At 39.2% G+C, this 17,903-nt stretch overlaps 1 protein-coding gene across 2 annotated transcripts in view; it reads right to left on the reverse strand.

Annotated features, from left to right (window-relative positions):
* Positions 1 to 1,436: 1,436 nt before the first annotated feature.
* The window catches only part of SLC25A21 (solute carrier family 25 member 21), a 534,325-nt gene continuing 517,858 nt past the window's right edge, over positions 1,437 to 17,903 (reverse strand). For both annotated transcript variants that reach the window (XM_004269980.3, XM_033428396.2), the window contains 3 exons: positions 7,044 to 7,225; positions 6,053 to 6,105; positions 1,437 to 2,705 (listed from right to left, as the gene is read on the reverse strand). In XM_004269980.3, coding sequence (XP_004270028.1) covers positions 2,644 to 2,705; positions 6,053 to 6,105; positions 7,044 to 7,225 — 297 coding nt within the window. In that variant the 3' untranslated portion in view covers positions 1,437 to 2,643. The remainder of the gene's footprint in view (positions 2,706 to 6,052; positions 6,106 to 7,043; positions 7,226 to 17,903) is intronic.

Consider the following 17,903-nt stretch of genomic DNA (forward strand, 5'->3'; position numbering starts at 1 on the left):
TCTGTTTAGAAAGTTCTTCCTGCTTGGCAATATAGGCTTGAAAATACGTTTTTAAAACATTGGTACAATTCATCTATTGGAAAATTAATATATTGCGTGTTTTTTGGTATTAATTCTGTGCAATAACTAACAGGGCACATCACTAGATATGGATGTTAAAGATGCATTCATTAGGTGATTTTGATTTCTTCTGGTCTGTGCTGTGCACAGCCCACATGGCAATCCAGTTCTGTCACATTGGTTTCATGGCCTCATCTAAAACTCAGATGGCTAGATTAGCTAGGTTTTCAAATCACCAGGATATAAACAGTAAGCAGATTTCTGACACACAAGCTATGTTCGAGGAACTGCTTTTTTCAAGCAGGAGATATCTCATAGAGAGCTTTGAACTGCATTTATTTCTAAAGCAACCGAAATTCAGTGCTGCAAACAGGATTATAACTTCAGGAGAAGAATAAGCAGAAGAAGCAGATGAACTCTCAGGGCCGTAGTCTTCCTTTGATCTTGTAAAGCTCCTATTGACATCTGGAGTTCCCAGTCTGGTGAGAAAATAGACTATAAACCGAATGGAACAAAATACCAGTCCAATATTTTGGTGGAGACTTTAAAACCACACTGTACAGGGACTCTCCTGCCATGCAGAAAAACTGACATAAGGTACAGAATTATTCCTTATCAGATGTTTTTAGGCGGCTTTTAGGAGTCTTTAAAAAATATCAGTTGTTTGTATGGAAACATAACTAAATGTTATTTTCTTTATCTAAATTAAGAAATCTCTTGTTATTATGCTATTTATATATTTTTTCCAGTTCTTGTATCGTTAAAAATCTAATATTAATAGTATGAAAGTTTTCCTTTTCTTTTTTTCCCTAGGTTTTTTCTTAGCAACAGTGAATTCACATGGAGTAAATTGAAAAAGAGAAAGCCCAAATACAATTGGCTATTTAAAGCACATTATGATTGAAAGCTACTTTTAAAAACGAGAGAAGGAAAGTGGGATGGGATATGGGGTGGTTTGATTTTTAAAACATTATTATTATTGGTTACTGTTGACATACTTCCTCTGATTCTTAGGGGGTAAAAGTGTTGTTTTTAACCTGGCAAATGCACTCTTCAGAGATCCTTTTCCATCCCATCCACATGGAGAGGTTAAAGGTTCAATTTCATGGCCTCTATGCAGGCAGTGCTCTCTTTCACAGAAGGCAAGAGTATTACCTGAAGGATAGAATGCAGTTGGACAACAGACACATTCTTATTTCTCTTGTTTTGTCCTACTTTTAACGACCCTCATTAAATACTGGGCTGAAATATAAATTAAAAAAACACGTTGGAAAGGATGTACAACCGAAGGCTGTGTATGTATATACAGTATGTCAAAAAGCCTTTATTTTTATACTTTAAATGCTCTAAATTAATAAAGAGTAATAATTACTATGTTATCTTTCATTTTTTATTTTCAAAATGTTTTAGTGACACAGCTTCATGGTAGGAATATCTTGTAGTGGTTAAGAGTGGGTGCCATCTAGAACATGCAGATATTTTTGTTGACTCGAGCTACCGAAGCAGCATCGTTTCAGGATGCGTATATAAAATTAAGTTTGGTTATATCAATGCCAAGGAGATAATTTTTGGAGTACATGTTAGTACAGGAATCTTTGGAAATGCTAAGAATGTACTTCTCCTTTGAAACATTTTCCCCTTCATAATACATATTCTAACACTGCAGTTAGTCGACTTCACACCTGAAACCGTCACTTAAAACTAATAATCTAGAAATTTAGTTTTATTCTCAACATCATTTTTAAGAATGGCATAGGTAAGAGTTCTGAACAAAGGTATTTGATGCAAATACAGATAGCACAAACGGGCCCAAGGAGTGGTTCGAATTTGTGATTTAGCATGAAAATATTTCAGCATTAAAACTTGTTTTCAAAGGGAAAGTAGTTTAATATAATTTCATGTTTTGTATTTGTCATAAAAGACTTGAAATATCATGATTTTAAAGTATTAACCAACAGTGAAAAATATAAAGTAGATTTAGGAAAATATAGCTGAGATGAGTATTATTACTAAAAGAAACCAACAAACTCACATTTTAACATAAAATTTTAAAAGGTCATTTTGATACACTTTAGAAATATCTTCCTTGTATATCATTAAATACCACTTATGGAAGAATTTAATTCCTTATAAAAACTGTTTAAATTTTGGCTTAATTTTTTTTCCCTTTTAAGCACTTCTTGACCTTTTGGGAGAAAATAATCATCAACACAATGAATTTTCCTTGTGAAGCCTTGTAAGAGGAACATAGGTCATAAAATTTATATTGCTTTTAGGAAATATATCTGATTTCATGCTGTTTTTCTATATTCAGTTTATATACCTCATTGCTTCATAGTAGTAATTTTCTTCTCACAGTTTTATGGATTTGACCAAAACGACAGTTTCTAATTGTCTAGAGATAATTTTTGAAGTATCAAAATAGGTTTTGTTCTTGAACTGTTTTGCCCTCTATAATTGTGTATAGTTGTATAATTATAATTTATCATTGTATCAGCTCAGCTGATCGATATTCTCTTCTTCTCATGGTGCTGTATAATGAATATCCATTATCACAAGGGGGAAAAAATACTCTGTAGGCAATCACCAGTTCTCCTGAAGCCATGAATAGGTGTATTCATAAACCAGCAGCATCACTGCACCACCTAGAAAAGAAGAGAGCTGGTTTTTATCCCAAGTCCTGTGAAATCGTGCTGTCTTTCCCACTGGGTTTCTGAATCCCTGGAGTCCGATGCAGCCTATCAGGCAGAAGCCATTCAGAATCATCAGTTCTCAAGCTCCAACACACAGAAAACTACTGTGGAAAATTCTCAGAGCGAAATCAAGACCATCTTGAGTCTCTAACTACATTTTTTCCCCATGAGTTTCTGTAACTTTAATCATTTCTCATCAGATTCTTTTTCAGGCACTTTTAATTTTTAAAAGTAAGTAAATACAGACACATTTAGTCATGTAAGGGCATGTGGCTTTCCCGCAAACTGAAACCTTCAGATTTGTCATATGGAGGCAAAGGATTTATCTTTTTCAGTTTATAATTAGCATTGTTGTCGTTGCATTCAAGAAGGAAATCTCTAAGATGGTGCTGGATGCATGAGCCTGGTTTTCTCTTACAGCTTTCAAACTGGATTACAATGTGAAAAATAGCTTCTGAGTACTTTGAAAATCTGTATTTCAAAACTTAGCTAGCTTTCAACCTCCTTTTGTTGCCTCAGATTTTTGTTGCCTTCATTCCTTTCATCTGCCTCAGATATATACGGATTGCACTTGAAAATTTGGTAGTCGGGGTTGAGTGTCATAAGACCATCATTTATCTTGGAAGAGAAGAGTTATATAACTGGCTGCAAAAGGGCTTGCTATGTAATATGTCAATAGGACTATGATATGGAAAACAAGCACTGAGGCTGCTGAATACTTAGACGTCGGGAGAAGCATTTGCATGTGGATGATTCTGTGTTCTGTCTGATGCAGTAAATAGCACATATCCTGTGCCCTTTAAGATATTCTCTATCCTTTCATGTCTATGTGAACAATATTACAAAATCAAAGTGTGGACAAACGGCAGAAACTAATACAACATTGTAAAGCCCAATTTAAAAAAATGTGGACAGATATCCAGAGTACAACTTAGAGAAGACTTGGCTGCATGAATAGAAGACTGGCTTCTGACAGAAAGAAACAGAACTTGATTTTGATCTTATTTTGTACACACTACCATATATATATATTTTTAATCTACAGGCCGCACATGTTTGTGTAACCTTATACCAAAGATAATTATCTGCCTGTAATTTTCGTTTTTAACCCCTGAAGATACTCTAATAGCCCCCTCTCAGCTGCTGTAGCCCTACTGGCTCTGGCAAACAAAAAGGGATGCACTACGGAGGGTTGTTAATATGTATGTAATTGCTCCGTTTACTCTTATTAACTGTTCACCATATAAGACAAGAACACGCAGAATCGGGTTAGTTTGCAGCCTAGTGATATTTGGAGTTTAAACCACAGACTTCAAGATTCTTCTTTCATGGGAGGTCCTGATCATTAGACACATAGAGCTGCTAAGGCTGTTATAAAAATAAGATGGCGGCTTCCCTGGTGGAGCAGTGGTTGAGAGTCTGCCTGCCGATGCAGGGGACGCGGGTTCGTGCCCCGGTCCGGGAAGATCCCACATGCCGCGGAGCAGCTGGGCCCGTGAGCCATGGCCGCTGAGCCTGCGTGTCTGGAGCCTGTGCTCTGCAATGGGAGAGGCCACAGCGGTGAGAGGCCCGTGTACCGCAAAAAAAAAAAAAAAAAAAAAAATGGGATGCTTCTCTAGAACGAAGGATGAAAATGCCAGGTTCACCCTTCTTTTCTTTTTTACTGTCTCTCGCTCTTTCTCTTTCTCTCTCTCGAAAAAATCTTATCCTTAACTCAAAAGTCTTACCTTTCTCTCTACACCTTTCTTTCCTTTGAGGTTGCTAGGACCTGTATGTTTGGGATGAGAGTGGAGGCCATGTCCTTGAATGAGATTTCCAGTTATTCACAATTTTGTTTAGCCTGGACAGTATGTTCACAAGAACACCTTTCATTGGATTTAACACCACAGCAACTCAGGACACCTCATGCAAAAAACACTTAAAAAGCCAACCAAACATTTGCAAGCCTCTAACAAAACCTGGGGTCAGATTATTTAAGAGTTTTGGATTAAGGTTCCAGTCAATTACCGTTTTAGCTAAACTCTCCCTGATCGCTCTCCCTTTTCAGGCCCATCCCGTCCTGAGAAAGCTGGATTAGGGCCAGTCCTATGATTTTCTCTAATACTAGGTCTACTAGCAGGTTTATACTGTGTGGTGAAGGAAAAACACCACATTCTTGAAGAGAGAGTGGCACAAAATCACTAATATTCTTTGTCATTGGGGTCGTGTTGACACACGGGCCAATAACAAATAGAAGGCAGGTCTGAATCTCAAATGTGAAGCAAAAATCCATGCTTAAATGCCTAGAAAGGCTGGGACAGATGGATTGGGAACTGTGGAAGTGTTTTCAAAATATACAAAAGTATGAACTGTTCACGAGCTTCAATTTACAGACTGCTGTTCTATATCTCACGTTGGCAGAAATGCTCGTTCACTGGGCTGAGATTTAAAGGTAAATGTGCATGTGTGTGAGTGTGGCAGGGGAAGGGGACATCAGTGTTCAAAGGGAGGATTGGGAAAGGGAGAAAGGGGAGGAGTAGGGGCCAGTTCTGGGGAAGATTTCCAGGATGTCTAAGAAGGTGAGTGTAGCCTGGTAAAATAATACGTGTGGTCTAGTGCATACTTCTGTACTTATTCACAAGGTTGCTTATAATCCAAGACTATTTGCCCAGGTGGTTGAGTCTGCAGCAGTTGCTTTCTTATCTGTTTACACAGAGGCAGCTGACTCTCCCTGTGGGAATGACAGCCGGCTTTTTGTGGGCTGGCATCCTGAGGTAAGGCCCCGAGCCAGGAGCCTCCACCATCATGCTGACAGGAGCTAGGAAGGTGAGCGCCAGGCTGCAGCTTCTCCATTCTTGCTTCCCAGAGGCGACAGTGGGGAGAGTTGCACTGGCTGTTCATGGAGACTAGCTGTCCTCCTTTTCTCCTTCTGAAGCGAAGCTGAGGCAGGAGCAAGAATGAACTAGAAGCACAGGGAAAGTTTTATTGGGCTGGTCCCTCAGTCAGTAAAAAATCCTCCCTTTCAGCCAGAAGCGACTCAAACTCCGACTGGCTGTGCATCCTTTCCGATTGACTTAAGGTGGGCTTTGGCTTCTATTAGCCTCCAGTAAGGCCACAAATAGTACCTTATAAACAAAAGCAGAATGTTTCTAATGGACGCCTTTAGTGTCTTGAATACTCCCAGACAACTTTTTATCCTTAAGGTTTCCATGTTTCACAGTGTGACAAACTTTAGTTGTGTTACAGATAGACACAAATAAGATAAAAGGGATACTAGAGAAATAAGGAAGGAAGGATATAAGTAATGAAAACATTATTACCTGGTCCAAGCCTCATAATCTTGGGAAGCAGGCCTTTATACAAAGCTAAAATGCTAGAACCGGAAGGGAAAGAGCAACATTCTTATTCTGAAAACAAAATGCAGTTGTACCTCAGCTTTACTGAGATGCTGACCCAGCATTTACCCAGAAAAGTCATTTGAGAAAAATTTTCAAATCCCAAAACAGACAGTATCGGGCTAAGTATTCTCTGCAGCAAATTGGATGAGAGGAAAGAATTAATCCTTTAATACCCAAGCTATGCTGATCTTGTCCCATCGCAAATAGGACTTTCATCAGCGAGATGGTTTTTGTTATCCAGACAGGCCTTACTTTCAAGACAGCTGTGTATATGGACAAAATGACTCTTGGAATTGAGTTTAAAAGACCATAAACGCAGTCCTCACAGAAGGAAATACGATGCAGTTTAGATCAAAATAATAAAATACTACTTGCTTACTTGAGAATAAGACCTGCTGAGGAGGGATGAAGAGACGAAAGTAAGACTTAAAAAAAAAAAAAAAAAGTAGAAAAAGGCACATACTTTAAATTCTTAAAAGAAAACTACCTTCACAGAATTCTGTTTAATTCTCTCAGGAGAATATAATTAGGTGACATTTTGATTAGATGTATAGTCAGAAGACAATTACTCTCCTGCCCACGTGGGAACAGGGCATATTATATGCAATAGCATACTGTGCAAACCGACAAGCAAGGAGTTCACCTTGGGAAAAAAAAAAAAAGTTCACCTTGGCATTCTAGGACAAACATACAGTATATTGAATGATCGTGGCTTATGTTTCTTGATGGCGTAAGAAGGTTTTGCCAACATCTCATTACTGTGTTATCTCACAAAGTTTCTCATCTATTCCCTATAGCTTCTCAGACACACACCCAATTCAGGAGGGCTTAATGGCTCTCATCAAAATGGAAGTACAATATGGTTTTAGCAATGCTTCAGTCTTGCACATTTATTAATATAAGAATGTGTTACCCTTCTTCCTGATAGACCGTGGCCATTGTTTTAAAACAGGTTCTGTACTTGATCTCTCCAGGAACTGGCTGAGGCCCTTGAATCCTACTTTTGGCAACATCAAAAGGGATGTTAATGACTGAGGCTATTGTGCCCGAGAGAAGACCAACCCCAAATTTTCTCAGAAACTCCAAGGTTGGATCCTAAAAGAAAAGAAGAATAAAATAACAGAAAGGGAAGCGTAAGCCCCTAAGTCGGTTAAACACTATAAAGCAATATGTATTTAAGCAGAGCGTTGCACTCCCCGGCACCCTCCTGTTATTTCCAGCGGAACACATTAGGATTTCCTAGGCTGGAACTTGTTTTCTTGACAATCCCATTGGCTATGTTTTTACACATGGTCTAAATTGCTGAAGTACACATTTCCTCACACAGGATTTATAAACACAGTTCATAAAGAAAGACTGGTATGGCATATGGGGATGATTTGTATAATTGGGCTTCACAATGTACTTAGTATTACTGTATCAAAACAGGAGAAATCCAAGCACACTATTAGCTAATTGGCCAGAATATTTTACAAATGACAGCAACTTCCACCATGAAGCCTACTAAAATGCTCATTTGTGTGTGGACCCCCAAATGTTAAATTAAATCAAGGCTACTCTCGGTCTGCTGCTATTCCCCTCCAGGTTTTTTGCATTTATTTTCACGTGTAGCTGATCCACTGTACTGAGAAGTGCTAGCTTCCTGTTATTAACAAACCAACTTGGGAAGGCTGCAAAACAGCCTGTGACATTCTGTGCGTTATAAACAGTAGTAAGTCACTGGACTATTGGCTGAAGAATTTTCAACCCATTGTTCCTGAACCTTATTCTTCCTTCAATGGCAAAGGAAGAAAAGGTGAGAGACAGAGACAGAAAAGAGACAGGGAGAGAGACATACACGCACACAGAAAGGGAGGAAGAAAGAGAGAGAAAAATATTCCTTCTTTCCATTTGAATTTGGGTCCTTCACTTTGGTCTGATTTGATTTTCCACCCCTCCCTGCTCTGCTCCTGACATCAAAGTATTTAATTAGGTCTTATGTGGAAGTCACTTTCTTTTTGCCTATTTTTGTGCCTAGTGAGCTCACTTTATGCTTTGTTACAATGAATTTGCTGGAAAGTTCTCATTTTGCTGTCAGCCTCAGTTCTTGCCCTGAAGAGAGGTCATCTCACAAACTGTAAGTTGCTGACAGAGACCTCCCCTATCCTTCCCCTGGCCTCTCTTTTGGTCAATACTTCGGAGGGATCTTCACAGAGGAACAATACAGGGTAGTGCCATGATGCTATTTTTATCCAGCAGGAGAAGTAAACGTGGGAACCATTCTCTGCTTAATAAAAAAAAAAAAAACAGGTCTGAGCATTGCATGCTTATAGCTTTGATGGAAGAAGAAAAATTCTGGAAGCTCTGAAATTTTCAACTGAAACAAGAGCCAGATACCATCACAGAAACTCCTATGTGGTTAAATATAAAAAGTGAGGGGTTCGGTAATAATTCTTGGATCTGGGCCATACAGGTGTCGGGTAGGTTTAAAGGGATTTAAAAACCAACAGGGTCTTTCAACAGGAAAAACAATGCAGTGATTGCAGTATGAGTGAGGTGTGTTTAAATAATTTCCCCTCCCCCCATTCTTTTCCCTTTTACAAGGAGAGAAAAATGCCTTTATGTTACCCTTCTCCATTCTGGCACAGAAGCAGAACTGGAGCTCGGGAGGATGGCGGATTCAGGGCCAGCTCTGGTTGTCTGACCTTGCACGAGTCACTGAATCCCATGGAGCCCAGTGTGTAGAAGGGATGTTTTTAACACCCACCTTAACTTTGTACTGCATGGTTTTTCTGAGAAATAAAAACAATAATAGTAGTAAAAGTGCTATGAATATTGTACAAGCCTGGCAGAAAATGGATAGTATTTTTATGTAACCTGTTTTCTAAAGTCTCAAAACACCTATGATGAGACCCTCTCATGGTGCTCCTGCGACACAGCCAAGGACAAGGGTGAAAGTGATGACTTGTATATGCACAATGACCTTCTGGGAAGTTCAAAGGACCCTGTCAATCACACAGCTTCTCCCACCTCCTGATGTGTTCGCTGAGGATTAGAGTTGGGGAGGGAGGAGAGGCTAAGACACTCAATGAAGGTCATTATGTTTGAGATGCTGTTGGGGACCAAATCCTAAGGTCTTCAAGCCATCATAGTGTTCACTAGCACAAGCGTACATTGAACCCATGTTTTCTATTAATTTCCCAGCTCAACAGTAAGATCCCACAGTAGTTCCCAAATCCAGTTGTGCATCAGAGTCACCTGGGAGCTTTACAACATATGGATACCCAGACCCACCTCAGACCCACCTTAGGTTCCCAGAATCACCTGGGAAAGTACCTAGAAGTTGCTTTAAAATAAGCCCACGCACATATGGTCACCTTATCTTTGATAAAGGAGACAAGAATATACAGTGGAGAAAAGACAGCTTCTTCAATAAGTGGTGCTGGGAAAACTGGACAGGTACATATAAAAGTATGAAATTAGAACACTCTCTAACACCATACAAAAAAATAAACTCAAAATGGATTAAAAACCTAAATGTAAGGCCAGACACTATCAAACTCTTAGAGGAAAACATAGGCAGAACACTCTGACATAAATCACAGCAAGATCCTTTTTGACCCACCTCCTAGAGAAATCGAAATGAAAACAAAAATGAATAAATGGGACCTAATGAAACTTAAAAGCTTTTGCACAGCAAAGGAAACCATAAACAAGATAAAAAGACAACCCTCAGAATGGGAGAAGATATTTGCAAATGAAGCAACTGACAAAGGATTAATCTCCAAAATTTACAAGCAGCTCATGCAGCTCAATATCAAAAAAACAAACAACCCAATCCAAAAATGGGCAGAAGACCTATATAGACATTTCTCCAAAGAAGATATACAGATGGCCAACAAACACATGAAAGGATGCTCAACATCACTAATCATTAAAGAAATGCAAATCAAAACTACAATGAGGTATCACCTCACACCAGTCAGAATGGCCATCATCAAAAAATCTACAAACAATAAACGCTGGAGAGGGTGTGGAGAAAAGGGAACCCTCTTGCACTGTTGGTGGGAATGTAAATTGATACAGCCACTATGGAGAACAGTATGGAGGTTCCTTAAAAAACTAAAAATAGAACTACCATATGACCCAGCAATCCCACTACTGGGCATATACCCTGAGAAAACCATAATTCAGAAAGAGTCATGTACCAAAATGTTCATTGCAGCACTATTTACAATAGCCAGGACATGGAAGCAACGTAAGTGTCCATCGACAGATGAATGGATAAAGAAGATGTGGCACATATATACAATGGAATATTACTCAGCCATAAAAAGAAACGAAATGGAGTTATTTGTAGTGAGGTGGATGGACCTAGAGTCTGTCATACAGAGTGAAGTGAGTCAGAAAGAGAAAAACAAATACCGTATGCTAACACATATGTATGGAATCTGAAAAAAAGAAAAAAAAGGTCATGAAGAAACTAGGGGCAAGATGGGAATAAAGACACAGACCTACTAGAGAATGGACTTGAGGACACAGGGAGGGGGAAGGGTAAGCTGTGACAAAGTGAGAGAGTGGCATGGACATATGTACACTATGAAACGTAAAATAGATAGCTAGTGGGAAGCAGCCACATAGCACAGGGAGATCAGCTGGGTGCTTTGTGACCACCTAGTGGGGTGGGATAGGGAGGGTGGGAGGGAGGGAGACACAAGAGGGAAGAGATATGGGAACATATGTATATGTATAACTGATTCACTTTGTTATAAAGCAGAAACTAACACACCATTGTAAAGCAATTATACTCCAATAAAGATGTTAAAAAAAAGAACTTCAGGACTTCTGACATTGCCAGGCTGAGGGCCCATGTCTGGGAATCACTGATTTTGATATTCCAGGCAGGCAAAGCAGATGGTCAATTGCTACCCCTCTGGGCATTCTAGGGAGGAGAAAAGTCTTTTGGGGATGGCCAAGAGCTATCCCTCACCACCCGTCCTCTGGGCCCCTTTCCAGCCTCTTCCTCTGAGTCCATGGTCTGCTCTAGGCAGCAACCCAGACTGGGATCGGATGCGCCAAGGAGAGCCCTGCCAGCTCACCTCTGCTTTCTTTGCTGCATGTCATCAACCATCCTCGGAAGAACACAGTCCCTCAAATGCCCCTCCCCTTCATCCCCCTCCGGCTGCACTTGCTACTTCTTTGGCTTTAGCTCAGGTTCCCATTACTTTCACCGAGTCTTGCTTTCTTCTTGCTTCTATTATCTGTTCTTCACAGTGGCACCAGGGATTTTTTTTTTTAAATAAAAACGTATCTGCTTCTGGTGCCTCCCTACTCAAAGACCCTCAACCCTTCCCCACAGCACAGAGAGTAAAGCCAAAGCTCCTCATTGGCCTTTGGTTTGTTTCCCATGATATGCTTTCAACCTACCTTTCTAGCCTCAAATTCTACACCTCTACCCCCAAGCCAAACTACACTCATGCTGGTTAAATCATAATCATGCACATTTCTACCGAACACTTTTCTAAGTCCATGTTTTTTTTCAAACAACTCCCACAACCTAGAATGTCATTCTCCATCATATTCACAGATAGCAGCCCCACTCTTTATGGTCCAGCTTAAATCCCACCTTGCCCAAGAGACTTCCGTGGATCCCCATCAAAATTGATTTCTCCCTCTTGGGCACTCCTGAAACACTGCCTGATCCTCGATCGTCCTTGCTCTGGCTCTCTTTGTGTCTGGTTTATTTTTGTGTGTATCGATCTTCCCTGCTGGAATGTGAGCTGGCACAGAACAGGAGCATGTGTTATTCCTCTTTGTGTCACCTACTACACAGTGTGCACAGTAAGTGCTAAATAAATGTCTGCGGATTAGCCTATCACTGTAGTTTATCTTTGTAGAAACAATGAGAATCAGGCTTTGACCTTAATCACTATTTCTCAAAACTCAGTATCTTCTATCCTGTAAATGAACCCCTATTAGAACTTTATGTTTCTCTCTTTCTGCCAGGAGGCGTTAACATGGGGACATGACAAGGCATAGGACATTTGCAAAGTGGAGTATTTCCAGGCAAATGAATTGAGACTCTCAGGTCATAGAGCCAGGCCTGGGCTTGCCAGACCCCATTACTCAGGGACTCACAGAAAAAAACATGATATGGCATCCTGTGACCAGATTTTAGCAAAAGAATGTAGTGGGCACAGAGTAAAGTCTTGAAATATTACTCTTTGGGCTGGCCTTTCTTTCTTACACTTCCTGATCTTTCCCCTAGTAGGGAGAGGCATCCACTTGCCTCAAGAATGAGGATTGTTGTAGCAGGACTATAAAGAGAGAGCAAAAGGTAATATTTAGTGTTTCTGGTTTTCAAATTAGGCTCTTCAGTGTATTACATCAGTTAATCTTCACAGTCTTTGAGGTAAGAACTATTATTTTTATTTCTATTTTACAAATGAGAGAACTGAAAGCTTAGGTGTAAGAAGGGAATTTTTGTTACATCCAAGTGAACCCAAGACTTTGCCTTAGGGGATAGTTTTTCTACTGATACGCCTAAGGATTGGTGGGTGGGTTGTTGTGGGAGGTGCCTGAGAACCTCCTGAAATTATAAGCAACGGTTCTGGGTATGTGCAGATGGGCTTTTCAGGAGAAAATGTCTATAGATTTTATCAGGCTCATAGAAGCTGAAAAACATCTTCATCAAATCATTTCCCCTACCAATAAATTTATAAAGTAAAAAAAGGACAGTGCAGTGTTGAAAACATTGGAGCTGAAAACAGAAAGCCCTCATTTTCATGGGTGTTATCAGGCAATTCACCTTAGTGAAAAGATTTCTGCAAATATTTCCACTCTGGACTCAGGTTACTCATACCTCAACCATATCTATGAACTCAATGGTTCTCAAAGTGTGGTCCCTGAACCACCATCATCAGTATCATGTGAGAACTTAGTAGAAATGAAAATTGGGGTTTTACCCCAGGCCTACAGCACCCCAAACTCGGGATGGAGCACAACAATCTGTCTAAACAAGTCTTCCAAATTATCCTGATGGATGCTTGTCTGAGAACCACTGCTAAACTGAAGCTTATGGTTCATCTTTTTGGATCCTTGGACTGGATAAATGATGCTCTAGAAGGGTCTGGATGTGCTGGGAAGCATTTTAAAGCCTTTGGTGGAAGCAGAGCTTTGTTTTTTAAGGCTGCAGAACTGAACACAATGCTATTAACTCTGTTCACCTTTTCCTACCCCAGGTCCATCCAAAGCAAGAATGCACATCTGTGAGGTTGTTGGGTCTGAGTGAAACCTATCACACAGTTTGAATGGGTCATGCTGTACTGGCAATCAGTGAATCATGCCAGCATTTCTGTCAATAATCATAATAACAAATAACAATAAAAGTAAAGAGAAGTAATAAAATAATGTACATGGTATGATATTTGTGGTATTTTTCATAATTTTCATTAAGAAAGTTAATGGTACTGTTAATAATAGTTACTTATTAATAGATAATTTTATATGCAAAAAACATTTACAAAACCTATATATCATATAAGAACCCTATGAATTAAGTACATAACACCATTTTACAGATAAGGACATGAAACTTAAAGAGTTAAGTCACTTGATCAAGATCACACTGCTTATAGGAGGTGGAGCTTGGATTTGAACTCAAGTTCTTCAGACTTCCAACCATTGTTATATTATATCCCATTCATTATGTTATATTCCTTCTCATTCACCATTCATTTGTTGTATATTCATCCAACATACATTTATTGTATGTCAACAAATGCCTGGTCCTACAGTGGGTGCTAGAATTGAGTGTGAAGGTAAATGGTCCAGAGAGGGGATAGGGTGGCTTTATAATGAAGTATCATAGTACAATGTGATGAGTACTGAAATGGGGGTGTGAACAAAATGCAGGGGTAAACATGCAGTAAAGAGAAGGGAGTTACTTCTGGACTTTCACTATCAAAGTTCGATGAGACAGTACCTAACTTCTGCCTCTTAAAAACTTAGTCACTTGTTTGGCTTTATGAACTCAACGGAAGACATCTCATTATTACAAGTCACCATGCATTAGCTAAATGGTTAGCCTTCTGGCTTGATTATCGTATTACTTGAAATGTCATTTTGCCCTTTCCATTAGTTTATTTTAAAAACTGGACAAAGATGATGATGATGATAAGACATGATGTGCTACGCACTGTGTTAAGCACTTTCTGTATATTTAAGCCTCACAATATTGCTGAGCAGATGAGGTATCTGAAGCTTACAGAAATTGTCTACCTTACAAAGAAATATAATTTTATTTATTTAAAGTCTTATAAGTATAAAAGGTTTTTTTCAAATTTTATTTTATTTTTTTATACTGCAGGTTCTTATTAGTTATCTATTTTATACATATTAGTGCATATATGTCAACCTCAATCTCTCAATTCATCCCACCACCACCACCCCACCCCACGCTTCTCCCCTTAGTGTCCATACGTTTGTCCTCTACATCTGTGTCTCTATTTCTGCCTTGCAAACCGGTTCATCTGTGCCATTTTTCTAGATTCCACATATATGCGTTAATATACGATATTTGTTTTTCTCTTTCTGACTTACTTCACTCTGTTTGACAGTCTCTAGATCCATCCACGTCTCTACAAATGACCCAATTTCACTCCTTTTTATGGCTGAGTAATATTCCATTGTATATATGTACCACATCTTCTTTATCCATTCATCTGTCGATGGGCATTTAGGTTGCTTCCAAGAACTGGCTATTGTAAATAGTGCTGCAATGAACATTGGTGTGCATGTGTCTTTTTGAACTATGGTTTTCTCTGGGTATATGCTCAGTAGTGGGGTCGCTGGGTCATATAGTAGTTCTATTTTTAGTTTTTTAAGGAACCTCCATACTGTTCTCCATAGTGGCTGTATCAATTTACATTCAGATCAATACTGCAAGAGGCTTCCCTTTTCTCCACACCCTCTCCAGAATTTGTTGTTTGTAGATTTTCTGATGATGCCTATTCTAACCAGGATGAGGTAATACCTCACTGTAGTTGTGATTTGCATTTCTCTAATAATTAGTGATGTTGAGCAGCTTTTCATATGCCTCTTGGCCATCTGTGTGTCTTTGGAGAAATGTCTATTTAGGTCTTCTGCCCATTTTTTGATTGGGTTGTTTTCTTAATACTGAGCTGCATGAGTTGTTTGTATATTTTGGAGATTAATCCTTTGTCCATTGATTGGTTTGCAAATATTTTCTCACATTCTGAGGGTTGTCTTATTGTTTTGTTTATAGTTTCCTTTGCTGTGCAAAAGTTTTTAAGTTTCATTAGGTCCCATTTGTTTATTTTTGTTTTTATTTCCATTACTCTAGGAGGTGGGTCAAAAAAGATCTTGGTGTGATTTATGTCAGAGTGTTCTTCCTATGTTTTCCTCTAAGAGTTTTATAATGTCTGGTCTTACATTTAGGTCTTTAATCCATTTTGAGTTTATTTTTGTGTATGGTGTTAGGAAGTATTCTGATTTCATTCTTTTACATTTAGCTGTCCAGTTTTCCTAGCACCACTTATTGAAGAGGCTGTCTTTTCTCCATTGTATATCCCTGCCTCCTTTGTCATAGGTTAGTTGACTATAGGTGCATGGGTTTATCTCTGCGCTTTCTATCCTGTTCCATTGATCTATATTTCTGTTTTTGTGCCAGTACCATATTGTCTTGATTACTGTAGCTTTGTAGTATAGTCTGAAGTCAGGGAGTCTGACACCTCCAGCTCCATTTTTTCCCCTCAAGATTGCTTTGTATATTTGGGGTCTTTTGTGTCTCCCTACAAATTTTAAGATTTTTTGTTCTAGTTTTGTAAAAAATGCCATTGGTAATTTGATAGGGGTTGCATTGAATCTGTAGATTGCTTTGGGTAGTATAGTCATTTTCACAATATTGATTCTTCCAATCCAAGAACATGGTATATCTCTCCAACTGTTTGTGTCATCTTTGATTTCTTTCATCAGTGTCTTATAGTTTTCTGAGTACAGGTCTTTAACCTCCTCAGGTAGGTTTATTCCTAGGTATTTTATTCTTCTTGTTACAGTGGCGAATGGGATTGTTTCCTTAATTTCTCTTTCTGATTTTTCATTGTTAGTGTATAGGAATGCTAGAGATTTCTGTGCATTAATTTTGTATCCTGCAACTTTACCAAATTCATTGATTAGCTCTAGTAGTTTTCTGGTGGCATCTTTAGGATTATTTATGTATAGTATCATGTCATCTGCAAACAGTGACAGTTTTACTTCTTCTTTTCCAATTTGGATTCCTTTTATTTCTTTTTCTTCTCTGATTGCAGTGGCTAGGACTTCCAAAACTATGTTGAATAACAGTGGCGAGAGTAGACATCCTTGTCTTGTTCCTGATCTTAGAGGAAATGCATTGATTTTCACCACTCAGAATGATGTTTGCTGTGGTTTTGTCATACATGGCCTTTATTGTATCGAGGTAAGTTCCCTCTATGCCCACTTTCTGGAGAGTTATTTTATCATAAATTGGTATTGAATTTTGCCAAAAGCTTTTTCTGCATCTATTGAGATGATCATATGGTTTTTGTTCTTCAATTTGTTAATATGGTGTGTCAAATTGATTGATTTGTGTGCACTGAAGAATCCTGGCATCCCTGGGATAAATCCCACTTGATCATGGTGTATGATCCTTTTAATGTGTTGTTGGATTCTGTTTGCTAGTATTTTGTTGAGGATTTTTGCATCTATATTCATCAGTGATATTGGTCTATAATATTCTTTTTTTGTAATATCTTTGTCTGGTTTTGGTATCAGGGTGATGGTGGCCTTGTAGAATGAGTTTGGGAGTGTTCCTTCCTCTGTAATTTTTTGGAAGAGTTTGAGAAAGATGGGTGTTAACTCTTCTCTAAATGTTTCATAGAATTCACCTGTGAAGCCATGTGGTCCTGGACTTTTGTTTGTTGGAAGATTTTTTTTTTTTTTTTGCGGTACACAGGCCTCTCACTGTTGTGGCCTCTCCCATTGTGGAGCACAGGCTCCGGACGCGCAGGCTCAGTGGCCATGGCTCAGAGGCCCAGCCGCTCCGCGGCATGTGGGATCATCCCGGACTAGGGTACGAACCCGTGTCCCCTGCATCGGCAGGCGGACTCTCAACCACTGCGCCACCAGGAAAGCCCTGTTGGAAGATTTCTAATCACAATTTCAATTTCATTACTTGTGATTGGTCTGCTCATATTTTCTATTTCTTCATGGTTCAGTCTTGGAAGGTTATACCTTTCTAAGAATTTTTCCATTTCTTCCACGTTGTCCATTTTATTGGCATAACGCTGCTTGTAGTAGTCTCTTATGATGTTTTGTATTTCTGTGGTGTCCGTTGTAGCTTTTCATTTTTCATTTCTAATTTTATTGATTTGAGGTCTCTCCCTCTTTTTCTTTTTTTTTTTTGCGATACGCGGGCCTCTCACTGTTGTGGCCTTTCCCGTTGCGGAGCACAGGCTCCGGACGCGCAGGCTCAGCGGCCATGGCTCACAGGCCTAGCTGCTCCGCGTCATGTGGGATCTTCCTGGACCGGGGCATGAACCCGTGTCCCCTTCATCGGCAGGCGGACTTTCAACCACTGCGCCACCAGGGAAGCCCCCCTCTTTTTCTTAATGAGTCTGGCTAAAGGTTTATCAATTTTGTTTATCCTCTCAAAGAACCAGCTTTTAGTTTTTTTGATCTTTGCTATTGTTTTCTTTGTTTGTATTTCATTTACTTCTGCTCTGATCTTTATGATTTCTTTCCTTCTACTAACATT

This window comes from Orcinus orca, chromosome 2, assembly GCF_937001465.1.
Source record: "Orcinus orca chromosome 2, mOrcOrc1.1, whole genome shotgun sequence".
Taxonomy (NCBI): domain Eukaryota; kingdom Metazoa; phylum Chordata; class Mammalia; order Artiodactyla; family Delphinidae; genus Orcinus; species Orcinus orca.